Source organism: Acipenser ruthenus, chromosome 11, assembly GCF_902713425.1.
Source record: "Acipenser ruthenus chromosome 11, fAciRut3.2 maternal haplotype, whole genome shotgun sequence".
In the NCBI taxonomy this organism is placed as follows: domain Eukaryota; kingdom Metazoa; phylum Chordata; class Actinopteri; order Acipenseriformes; family Acipenseridae; genus Acipenser; species Acipenser ruthenus.
The window spans coordinates 41,326,779-41,340,051 of NC_081199.1; the positions used below are offsets into that span (position 1 = coordinate 41,326,779).

Sequence of the window (13,273 nt, forward strand, 5' to 3'; positions counted from 1 at the left end):
CTTCAGCCTGTATATTATATTATCGATCGACAGACAGACAGACAGACAGACAGACAGACAGAGATAGATAGATAGATAGATAGATAGATAGATAGATAGATAGATAGATAGAAAGAAAGAAAGAAAGAAAGAAAGAAAGAAAGAAAGAAATAGCAATCATGTGTGTAAACTATGAGCTGTGTGGATTGGGAGAAATAGTTGCAGAAGTATTTAACCTTGTGGAAGCATCTGCCTTTTGCTGACCTCTGCAACTCATTATTTCTGATGCTTCTTTTTTGTAAAATAAAAATCTATAAAGTGAGCCTGCAAACACACAGCGTTGTAATACAACGTTGGAATCAAATATCATAACACTGAACAGGATCGTCTTCACTTTACATTCAATTGGTTTTTATTTCATAAGAAGGGCAGGTCATAAAACAATGTAAACTATATATATATATCATGCTTTCAGCAGAACTACAAATGATTATTCTATATTGTACAGGCTGCTATGGTTAGATAGGTAAGGTAAGAGAACAAGGAATAGTAATACAATTGCAGATTGCACCAGTTAACAGGTGCTTCTGGATGATGATATGGCAGTAATGTTTCACAGTGTTTTTTGTGTGAGTGAAATATCAGATATCAGTTGAATACACTGTATGTATCAAAAAAACATGAAAGTCATTTATGAGTGAAAGAACAGCAAATGGCATGAGTGGGGATTTTAAAAATCCCCTTTTGCCAGAAAGATTATAAAGAAAACCTGGAAGTGAAAAAGCAATCATTTCTGTAATCGCCAACACAGTGAAAAATAAATGAAAGCTCATCAAACAGTAATGATGGGATGGGATTAGCGAGAGAAAGGGGGTAAAAGAAAAGGCGCTTTGTAAAACGAAGCGCAGAAGTGTGTCGCATTGACCTGGTTTCGCTGTGATGATGAAAGGCGCTGACATGCATTAAACAAAAGGCGCCGTGCAACAGTCATGAAACAGACAATCACACATATGAATGGAAACCAGTTATGTTATTAACATGACAGCATGACACTAACTATATATATATATATATATATATATATATATATATATATATATATATATATATATATATATATATATATATAGAACCCAGACACAGCAAATCTGCAGTACTGGAAAATAACAATGAGACTACAGTGTCGAAAAGTCAGTATATAATTCATTTTAGTCAATTTCATGTATATCTATAGGGCTCCATTCGCTCCATTATCGGACGTAATTTATGGTGCTATTCAGTCCAGTGTAAACAGAACAAGCTCCGCGCGACGGCATGAATACTGTATTCAATTCAGATTTCTTACAGTGTCAGTATTGTTCAAATAACATTTGTGTTCTTGTTTCGCAGGTCTTTCGTAGTATTTTATTGAGCGAAATACATTTTAAGAGTTAAAATTTAAATCCAGTCACCGCAGTTGCGCAATCCCTTTTTTCATTTCGACTCCGGACCTTGGAAAACTCCGCAGTGCGCAGGCGTGGCGTCCGGTTGCTATACACTGTATCCTGCAGGGCAGAGCGAGATTGCAAACACTGGAGTCTCAATAAGGTAAAACAAAAAATAAAGTTTTCTATTATGTATAATTATATGGCCGATTTAAGTTGTAAAAGATAAAGAGAGCTAGAATGCCATCGCCTTAGATTTAAACCCCCTTTTCAGGTGCGGAATTGATTGCAGAAACTTTTTCTTTTTGCAAAGTAAAACTTTATTTAGACATGGTTGTCAATTCTGCTGTTCCTTTTTATTTGTTTTATTTTTTGTGTAGTCGCAGCGTAGATAAAAAACATACATAAATAAATAAATAACGAGAGACGATAACACTAAAAATAAGAACATCGACGTTTACTGCTAACGTCGAGGGGGTTAAACAGAACTTTGAATTGGAACGCCGACGGATACGTGCAGAACATTGGAAAACCAGCGTAATACAACAATCGAATCGCATACACTGTAACCATGGGCATTGTGGGCAGCACAGAGTTAATGGATCGTGAACAAGTGCTGTTTAAGACTGTCAAAATAAAAGCATCAATTATTTTCCTGGCTTTCGTTTAACAAGTGTACTGAACATTGTGTCTGATGAAGTGATATGTGTCCATATGTAAAAATAATAGATTGTAGTGCCAAAACACTGACCAAAAAAAACAAAAAAAACAAAAACACACTGTGACGATCTGGAAAGCCCAGACAAGGAAAAAGCAAATTCCTCCAGATGTGATATTTTCCAAGTCTGTTTGTAGTTTGGGCTTGTTTTCTTTATAGTGCAGTGAAGTGTTTTTAGATCATTCTAATGAATGCCATATTCTTACATACTTTAATGTGAAGTGAACTATGATCCACATGCAGCTGCCTAAGTAAGATTCCCTCATTTTTTGTAATAGTGAAACCAAGGACCTCCAGACGATTACATGTCTAAAGTCTATTTTGTGTATACATTTAATGGCTGAACTACAAAGATGAATCGATTCATATTTCTGTAGCATTCTCCCATGACAGACCACTAGAAGCTAATGTCTTCTCGTTATCACAGTCAGTCATTGTAAAAATGTTATTGTTGTTTTTACTTGTATAACATTGACCTTGGAAATAATTACCCATAGTTTAAACATAATAACACTTAATTAGTTGCAGGATTTATGAAATGGCTAAATTAGCACAACACTAACCCAGCTCTTACTACACTAACCCAGTACTGCAGTTTGCCAAGGAGACTGTCTGCTCTTATTGTACTATTACTGTTATTTCAATATATTTAAAAAGACACAAGTACAGACAAAGGTGGCCAAACATTACCTTGGAGTCTTCCTGTGAAAGTATTTGGACATCTATTAGTTCTCCTGGTAAACAAACTTTAAATAAATGAACCCAGAATACAATGGAGCATAGAATAACACACATGGTCTATTTTTGTTTGTTTGTTGTTTAGGATCCCCAATTTTGAGTTATGCAGACTATCTTTGCAAGCTAATGCTGGCATTGCAGAAGAAGAAACCACACCTGCTAACAGCACTGAAACCATGTCGCACAGGTAAGAGTGTTATTACCAGTGGCTGGTTTCCTTATTTAGGTAATATAAAAGCAGTCAGAAGGAAAAAAAAACTATAGACTGTAGAGATTAGAGACGCTATTCAGATCAAAGAGAAACGGTCTATAGCCTAAGGCAATAGTAAAGTATCTTGGTATTTTTAATCGTCAAGCAGAGGGCAATGAGATTCTAGGACAGCAATCTTAATAACAATCAGAATTGCGAGTGTTACTTGTTGGTTAGTGGGAAAAAAAACCTTGATGAGGATTATTAAAGAGTTATCTGTTGAAAGAGAAAAACACATCAAACTCTGATATCATACATCAAAGTCTTATATTTAAAAATGTAAAGCTATTTTTCACTAAATTCACAGTTAAGATTTTCAAAATAAAGTACATGGAATTTCTGTTTTTTCTTAGTTAAGTTATGATGTGTTAAATTACAATTACGCTCAAATATGTTCCAGATTTATTCAAGAAGACTGAATGTAAGTCTGACCCTTGACATAGCAGGCACCTGTTAAAGCCTATAGCCTTCTATCCCTGTTGCACAGAAGGCTATCCAGTGCGCTGTGATAATACACACTCTGTGTAAAGCAAATAGCTACATTTACATGAGGGAGAGCAAGCCCTAGGAAAACAGTAGTCTGTTGTGCTTAGGCTGAAATTCTTCTCTTTTTTAAATTGCTTTTTGTTAGCTGTCCTGGAGAGGGAGAGGACATGTATACTTTAACTAGGTTTAAACAGAGCCCTGTGAGGGAGCAAGTGCTCACTGCATATTGGAGTGGTTCCTATAGCAACAACTAAGCAAAGCATACCAAGGCTGAGTCACTACAACCACCGCCATGCAAACACTGAACAGCAACACACTGCAGGCTGTTTGAACCCAGTCATCACCGGGGAGAAAAACAAACAGGGCTTTGTGTACTTCAACAAAATCCTTATTCCTCCTGCCACTGCTGAGGGGATGCCAGTCGAAAGCATCTGAACTCTGCCGGAGTGCCAGCTACCAATTACATCATGGTGTAATGATGCTGAGCTCAGCAGGTACGGTTTCCAAAGGGTGCCTAACAAAACGTGCACAGGTGTGTGGCTCAGTGAGGCTGTGTGGTCCAGTGGTTAAAGAAAGGGGCTTGCAACCAGGAGGTCCCCAGTTCAAATCCCACCTCAGCCACTGACTCATTGTGTGACCCTGAGCAAGTCACTTCACCTCCTTGTGCTCCGTCTTTCCGGTGAGATGTAGTTGTGACTGTGCTGCTGATGCATAGTTCACACACCCTAGTCTCTGTAAGTCGCCTTGGATAAAGGCGTCTGCTAAATAAACAAATAATAATAATAATAATAATAATAATAATAATAATAATAATAAATAACCCTTGTATTTAAAATATCCCCTGCCTGAAATTCTTAACATTTCTTAGGAATCGGATATGAATCCAGTCAAGAACTGAAGATGTTAGTAAAGAATAAGGTCTTCAAGTACTGATCAGTTGAAAACTGCTATTGTGTCAGTGGTCTAGTATGCTGTGATGAATCGAAAGGAGCTGATACCAAATTTTTAGAAAAGATATTCTAAATGGGCACTGAAAAAAGCTGAGGCAAAGTAAGACCTGATGGAGTCATCTCACTGCCCATGCTTTCCCTCTCTCAGCGCCTATGGTAAGATATGGGTGGCGGCCCAGGGAGCACTTGAAGACCTGATACAGAAGGAGATTCCCGCTGAGCCCCCGCGGCCCCAGAAGGACCAGCAGGTGGCCTTCCACACCCTGGCCACCTTCTACGTGAAGTATGTCCAGATCCTCCGCAGCCTGGAGACCGTATACGACCAGATCGTACACCCGCAGAAGCGGCGCGTGATCCGGCACGTGCTGGATGGCGTGATGGGGCGCGTCCTGGAGCTGAAGAGGGAGATGGTGGACCTAGAGTTCTCGGAGTTCCACTACTACGATGACATCCTGCAGGACCTCAAGCTGACCCCAGTGAGTGTGCCCGCTGAACACAACTGACTTTAAAAAATCAGGGCTCTACTTTGAGGCAAATTTTCTGAAAAGACCCTTGCAAGAACACTACAGTTCAGCTTTAATACCTGAGTTATTTTTACTGTTCTATTTTGTTCCTTTCATAAAATTTGCTTTTGCTTTTACTTCAAAATTGGACCCTAGATATCTTAAATTCACTTTTGTGTACCTCTCCTCCTTTATATTTTTATTCCCATTATTAATGTAAATTGAAAACAGTTTAAATCTTTGGGCTCATTACCGGCACTGCAGAGGGACTTCTGTTCATTACCTGCCACTACAGCATCAGTAATGACCAGTGACCTCTGCTAACTGGAGCCCCAGGCATCACCTTCAAGTCTTGTAACAATCTCAGACACCCTGCTAATTCCTTTTCTCCCTGTGCTGTGTCTATATCCCAGGAGGACATAGAGATCCCAATTCCTAGGTACTTTGTGAGCGAGAAGATCCGGGTGCTGAAGGACAGGGAGAGGATTCTTGCTCAGATCCTGGCCCAAGCAGGACCGCAGGAGCTGGAGACGGTCAGTGCTGCTCCTCCACACCCCTGCCAAGGAGTGCTGCCCTTATAAAGTAAAAAGTGTAATCAAGCATAGTGAATAGATCGTAAAGCATAGGTAAGCATTGCAAAGCCCAGAGAAGTATGGTAAAGCATAACCCTTGTTTTGTGTTGAAGATCCTTCTTTTTTATATTTAATGCGGGACATGCTGATACAACATTACAGTTTAATTACAGTCCACTCCCACTGGCTTAGGGAGAAATTTCAGGTAGGGATAGTTCACCTTGATACGCTTCAGCAACCAGGTTTCCAACAAGTCCAGGAGTAGACTATACAGGCTGGGCCTCGCCTTCGGGGCTCAGAAGCTTGGTAAGGCCTTGTGTGAAGTGATTACCTTGTCAGTGGGAACAGAGGTCGCCTGCTGACCTTCCATTCCCTGGATTACAGCGTTGAGGTGACATTCAAATAGGGTTTTTTAAATTGCAAAGGTGCTCTCTAACATGTTATTTAAAGCTGGGCAGTATCTCTGCTGGGTTTCTCTGTTTTGACGCTGGCGGCGTGTTCCTTCAGAAGGTGAATGTGAAGCAGTTGTCCCTGGCGGAAGCGGTGCGACTCATCCAGGTTTCGGAGCGGGCTCGGCAGGGCCGCCTCAGAGCCAAGTTCATGAAGGAGATCCGGCAGGAGGAGGAGAAGGAGCTGCAGGCCAAGATAAGGGGGGTCACCACCCTGGATCCGGACGAGGCGTCCACTCGCATCCAGAAGGTAATAAATACCAAGGAGCGCTCTGGGCTGGTGGTAACAGCCAAAGGATCGGCTCTTAAACACAGCTCTAGCTGAAAATGTAATTGGAAGCTACTTACTAGTGCTGCACATACCAATTATGTGATTGTTTGGAACAAGCTCTCCCCGTGAGGGTCATTGGTGTTGATTGGGCTAATTTATCAATCCATGTAAAACAAGTAAAAAAAACAGCTGTTTGGATTTCTGTGGACTGCTGTTCTCCGCAGTCTAAGAACAGTTGCAGATTTCAAGTTAGCTAACTTGAACTGTAACTGTTTAAACAATTAAAAAAAAATTAAAACAATTAAAAAAGGTCTAATTAAGCAAATCATCTGTTCAATTTAGGGTATAGTTAAGTATTATTATTATTATTATTATTATTTATTTCTTAGCAGACGCCCTTATCCAGGGCGACTTACAATCGCAAGCAAATACAAATACATTCAAGTGTTACAATATAAGTCATACAATAAGAACAAGAAATACAATAATGCTCAAGTGTGACTAAGTAATTGAGAGCTCAGTTGGAATGAAAACCAGAAGACACAGGGGTCCGGGTTTGAGAGCCCCTGAGCTAGAACAACATGTTCTGAGATATAATTAGCTTGTATGAATGTTCAGCCCCTATCACAATGAGATTTATTCAGGACACCTTCATTCCATGCAATCCATGGAATAGACAGGACCTCAGTTTAGAGCCTTAAATTTAGGTCTTCACCAATAGCAATAATTCTTTATTGAGTTATCAAGATACTCCAAGTACTGTCTAGGCCAAACCAACCGTTCTTGCTTCTAACTACTTGCAAAGGCCAAGACTTTTTGGTGATCTGTGTTTTGAGATAGACCCATCACCACAAAAATATTGGTCTTGCCATTAGTCTGCTATCAATGATTTGTCAGTGTAATAATCCGACCATTTTCATGGAATTGCCCTTTTATACAAGCGTTTGGTAAACACACTATTGATTTTATAGTCCCTTTTTTGTTGCTGATCAGGTATGGAGAGGCTACAGCCAGAGGAAGAGGACGAAGAAGGAGCGTCTGGAGGAGATGATATTCCTAGGGATGGTGAGTTTGAGATTTAAAACAAACTTCTAAGGTAGCCCTTATAAGAAACGAAATCATGCAGACAAGCGTTTCCTAGTACAATGATGATGGCACTAGCCAAAAAAATGGTCTACTTTTAAGTTTGACCTGATGTTTTTATTTATTTATTTATTTTTTATTTAGAGCTAAATTGCCGTTATGTAGTCCAGAAAGACAAGTCATTTTCAGCCTTCAAAGATATGATTTTTGTCAATAATACAACCTTGTTATCTAGTCATAGAGGAGACAGACTGTATGTTGTGTTTGCTGTAATGATATGACTGAAATAGGCCTTGGAACAAGAACAAAAATATAAATTTGGCATACCACCTCTTCTTCATGCAATAAAATCATACATGAAAGATACAGTGAAAGTAGCAAACATTATATTTTCATTGAACGGTCCTATGGGTAGTTTATTTGTATTCAGCAAGTTTTCCAAGGATGAAAGAAAACATATTTGTCACCTTGGCTTTCCTGAGTAGATACCATTTTGATTTATATATACCAATTTTTCCAATCAGATTTGAATGTAATTCAGGTCTTACGATCTCTTTTCATTTTTAATTTAAATAATCAATGGAAACCCCCGTCAGCTGTCCAAGTTTCCCGTGTTTTCCAGCTGCCCGCTCCGCAGCAGCAGCAGACGAGCGCGGCGCGGCTCCAAGCCCAGCAGGTTGAGAGCACCCGACATGTGGTGCAGGAGGAGCATGAGGTGGAGTTCCAGCATGCCCTGGTCAGCATCAGAGAGACGATCCGCAGCCTGGAGGGGCCCGACATCAAGGAGAGCCTGCAGGAGCAGATCCGCCAGTGGTTCATCGAGTGCCAGTAAGTCTGGGTTATGGGTCGATTTTATTGATTTTTTTGTTACAATCCAAGAATGTTAATGCCCCATATACAGAAAATTATACTGAATTCTGAACAATAAGAATAATATATTGGTTTATATAACTCTGCTGTTTTATAGCCATACTAAGTTTATTATAACTTTTAGAATTTAAGAAAACAGCAGTAATATTTTGGAATAAAAAGCTTAGCCGTATGTGTACAAAGCACCTAAAACATTGGAAGGGTGTAATTTAGTCTTATAATGACAGTAAACGTCCAGATTGTCACTGTTGCTGACAACCAATATACTTAAACCCTGCTGCATGGAAAGGAGCTCTGAATCTGTGCTAAAAGACAAGGCCTGAAAAGCATGGCCTAGATTGCAATATGCCTGTAAGATAAAGCATATGGAAAGCATTGGCATAGGAAACAGGCTGGTAGGAATTACTTATCAATGCATTCCTGGCTGCACATGTATTTGCTGCCACTACGTGCTATTGCTGGTTAAATGGACAGACAACGGGCACCAGTCATGGCAGTTTGGTGCTGCTGGAGTGACTGACGTCTGGGGTTCAGCTAAGGCACAAGCAAGGCTAGCTGTCTTCCATTCGTTTCCTCCAGAGGCTTACTCAATAAACATATGAACCTACTGATGATAACACAGCAGCAGGCTTGTTGGATTTGAGGTCAGGTTGGTGAGAGTCTCCCGATTCACATATTTCCCAGGGCTGGTGACAGACAGGGAATTTACGAGTCCGAAATGGTGAAATGGTCAGGCTTCCCCGGTCCAAAGCAGCTTCTGTGTTGTTCTCCCTCGGGAGATATTCATTATTCGGCAGCCTCCTGCCCGCCAGGTCGGATTTTCTTATTGTTACCAGGCAGAACTGTGAACTGGCGAAACATAACAGGACTGCTTTTTGTTATAAATGGGATAGATTTAAAGCTAAGGGGAGAAAGTCAAATAACAAGTGAAATACAGCAATTGCTTAAATCCTCAGGCATTCTGGAGGGAAAGGTCAGACTTTCCTAACCCCTCCCTGACGAGTGCAATTTAAATACAGAACCGTGGATACCTTGTAACCTTCAGAATACCAGTATATTAATGATGTTGCAGCACCACTGTCCCCACACTTTTGTTACATTATTTAATACATGTCTTACAATAGAATAATATGATCAGAAACTGTTGCAGCATCTTTCTTCACTCAGCAGTGTTATAATTTATGTTAATGAGAGTTCCATTCTTAGAATTCCAGAATTGTGTGCTAAGTGCATGTAGTAAAAATCAGTAAATGGTAACAGCATGCAGGCAATGTTATTTTTATATATACATTTTCTTTTTCTACTGTAGAAGTTATAATCCTGTTCAGAGGGGCGAGGCAAGTTTGTCCATGCAAATGTGGGTCTAACAAACGGGTGGAGTCTTGAGAGGTCAGCCAGTTTTACCAGGCAATTCCAAATGCCAATGGATCTCCAGAGCAGGAATCGGTATATTACTATCTTTATTGTAACGCTGTTTCAAATTTCAGCGATGCCACCGGCAAGTTTCCAGACTACCCTGATGAAGAGGATGGGGGATCTGCTGCGATATTTGCTGAGAAGACACCTGAGCAGGTAACTATGTTATTAATTATTTTAACAGATTTCAAAGCTATAAATACTTCCAGTAACGGAGACTCCATTTGCACAAGTAAGGCAGGCTTGCCTGCGTGCCAATGTACCAGGATGTGGAAAATAACAAATGCTGTCATTTTAGTGGTAAGTAATATAAAAAGATAATAAAAGCGAATAAAGTATTGAATAGTTTTTGTTTTGGTGCTGTCTTTTAATCTTTTTGGCCACAGCTGTACTGCTCATTGCTCCTGGTTAGTAAGTGTGAGGGGGGAATGCAGCGGGAGGGTTGGAGAGAACAATAAACCCCCGGAAACAGCTTTCGGCATGCAGCTGCTGTCTGGAAGTGTCCATTGGCTGGCAGGCAGGCAGGGAATTCAGGATTATTTATTAAAAGAATAAAGAGGTTGTTTAAGGTAAGCCTTCAACTCAGTACAATAACTAAAGCCATTTCCCTGAATGTGCATCCTTGTTAAAAGAGCCTGACTTTAAATATGTGTTGCAGTGATTGTGGACACAGTATTGCTCTACAGGGCATCTGCAATTCTGACACGAGCAGTCAGTGCTGCAAGTGCAAGAGAAAAGCTGAGTCTCAGTGTGTAGTATAAAACACAAAGAGCAGCTATTATGGTGGGTGCCCAAACCAGTCAGAGCATGTGGAGGAAATGGAGGACCAATGTGTCAGGTATCTTTAAGTAAGACATTACTACTGGTCTGTCTAATATCCTCAACTGAAGAACGGGACAAATCCCACTGACGTGGCATGTTTTCATTGTGAGCCACCAACACCTCTTCATGCACAGCTTCATCAGAGATACTGAACTTGAAGTCTTCCATCCAAGCACTGGCAATGTCATAATTGGCTGCAGGATGTTGCCAGAGTAAACATGCACATTATTTTGTTTGGTTTCTGTAGCGTTTTGGTTTTATCTTTCAGGTAGCGGCAGAGCTGGCAGCCAAAGAGGAGGAGAAGGAGAAGAAGAAGAAAAGCAAAGGGAAGAAGGACAAGAAGTCTGGAAAGAAAGAGAAAAAGAAAGACAAGAAAGGGAAAGGGAAAAAGGGCAAAGGTGACAAGGAGGTATGCTGCTCCACATTCTCTTCAGTGACTGATATCACATTTAGAGTTCTTTGTGTTTTATTTGATAGCTACTGTAGGAAAACCCATTGAGGCCTGTCATAGCAGGTAGGGTTCCAACACAGCAACATTCATTCCAGTTTCACTGGCTTTGTGCAAGACAGTTTTTCCATTGCGTTTCTCATCGTGCTTACTTTTAATCAACTCAATTGGGATGTATTATGACAAAAAATGCCTCTGTTAATATATTCTTTACTAAGAAAGGCCACTATCTTTTCTATTGCCATGATGCAGGTTTGTACTGTTTTGCATGTCCTGTGAGCCAGGCATAGGAAGGAGGGGGAGGTGGGGGGGGGCATTTTTATGAATGGCCCAGTCCTCATTTCCTGCCAAAGCTGTGTACTGTTTACTCTTTCGATGACTGAATAAGATTTATTTGTGGATAAATCCAGGGCAGAACAGAAAGACCTTAACATCTTACCCAACACAGCCTCCTCCAGCGATATATAAAAATTGGGACCAAACAGTGTTCACACAGCTCATCATTTCTAACATAAACTGCATTTGTGTGGGTCTAGGCTTCAACCACAGACTTTTTTTCTTTCTTTTCTTTCTACAGCTGTGGGAATTCAGCATTTGTGTTCATTTGTTGACAACATGTAGACGTTTACCGTACCTATTAATGTGATTAAAACAATCAACTCAAAATTGGTGCGGTGGCTCCATTCAACCATGCAACCCCTCTTTCAGTTAATTCCAGCCAGGTGCCATTTGCTTTGGAAGCTTTTGTTAACTCAGCTTGGAAAAGACTCACACAGGGCCTCCCCAAGGAGGCACAAAAATACACGCTCCATTAAAATGCTGTCACTATTACTGTAAGTTGGTTTTGACTAGTTTTGATCACTCACGTTCTCCTTAATGGTATAAATTACTTAAGTGCAGTAACATTCTATGGGACCCAATTGGGCATAAAAGAATGGAACCATTATTCCTATTAACCCTGGTCCTGGGTAGCTAATCGCTTCCTTTTTAATAAATTGAGTTACAGGAGACTTGCTGCCAGTGGCCCTGAACTTCCTTGTAGCGTTTCCACAACCTAATTTGTAAATTTTTCTCATTCATCAGTTCTCCTTGTTTCTTATTAAAAGTTTGGAACCATTTTCATTCAGTATGTGCAGCAGAAACAGTTTCTATTATACACCAACCACTACGATCCCACACCCTGCACAGAAGAAAACAATGGTTTGCATTATGCTAACGGAACCACATTTTACTTCATCTTAGTCATTCAATCAGCTCTTTTAAAAGAAAAATGGAATAGTAATGTAAACCAGACAAGACTAAAGGGAGGCCTCAATATAAAATAGCATCAATGACATTATTTTGAAAATAGAGCATAATAACATGAAGGCCAGATCAATTCTCCTTAAATTGGCGATTCATATCATTCTCCTCAGGTCAACCTACTTCTATCTGCAACTAATGTATGTGGCAGGTGTGGGAATGTGGTCTCTCTGTGCTGCTGAATATTTTTACAGGGTTTACGGTAAGCTCAGCCTTGGGAAACATAAAACACGAAACAACATGGGGGAGGCTAGGTTTAAACTGGGGATCACACAGGATTGCAGATGCATGTATTTACTGGAAGAGGGACCAGTGGCACATCCTCTGCAAGTGAGTTACTTACGCAGCTCGGATCATCATTGGAAAACCCCTTCTGCCTTCGCCATCATTAGTTTCCTCGTAGGAAATCAAAGTAACACAGTGTTTCATAAAGGATGCCTGTCATGAGGATGTGTTGTGAAACTGATGTGATGTGTCGGGATTGGAGCAATGAATCAGGATAGGGTCAGGCTGTTTTTTTCTTTTAGGTTTAATTTTTGGTGAAATCATTATTCCAGAATTTTGTCCGTAAAATTTAACAGCTGTGGAAAATGGAGGTGTCTTCATGTTGGGAGGGCTAATTATAACCACAGCCAGGTGTAACACCTCTGAGCAATAAAATCATTTTCCTTGAGTGGGAACAGTGGTAGAAATCAAGAGTGCCGCACTGTAGCCATTGTGATTGTGATGTAGCCACTAGATTGTGTGCTTCAGCTTGATTCGATAGTAGCTGATTAGATTTGAACTTAAATACTTTTGACACTGAGGGTGTTGTGTGTGTGCTTGTGCCAAAATATTTAGTTTGTTGTCGACTTTCACCCTGTGTGGAGTTTTGTCTGACTGGAGTTAGAAATAGTAGATAAAAATATAGTGAGAGTCAATTAAATCCCCACAAATATAGGACTGCAAATGTGTGTGTGTGTGTGTGGATACTCTGCACCATACCTGCCATA

General features: G+C 40.2%; 1 protein-coding gene across 2 annotated transcripts in view; it reads left to right on the forward strand.

The window, feature by feature from the left end:
• Positions 1-1,375: 1,375 nt before the first annotated feature.
• The window catches only part of iqca1 (IQ motif containing with AAA domain 1), a 33,333-nt gene continuing 21,435 nt past the window's right edge, over positions 1,376-13,273 (forward strand). Inside the window, exons 1-9 of one of the 2 annotated variants that reach the window (XM_034045629.3) lie at positions 1,376-1,566; positions 2,945-3,046; positions 4,694-5,021; positions 5,462-5,581; positions 6,128-6,319; positions 7,334-7,405; positions 8,046-8,251; positions 9,781-9,865; positions 10,800-10,940. In XM_034045629.3, coding sequence (XP_033901520.2) covers positions 3,036-3,046; positions 4,694-5,021; positions 5,462-5,581; positions 6,128-6,319; positions 7,334-7,405; positions 8,046-8,251; positions 9,781-9,865; positions 10,800-10,940 — 1,155 coding nt within the window. In that variant the 5' untranslated portion in view covers positions 1,376-1,566; positions 2,945-3,035. The remainder of the gene's footprint in view (positions 1,567-2,944; positions 3,047-4,693; positions 5,022-5,461; positions 5,582-6,127; positions 6,320-7,333; positions 7,406-8,045; positions 8,252-9,780; positions 9,866-10,799; positions 10,941-13,273) is intronic. The other variant, XM_034045628.3, reaches the window with a different exon arrangement.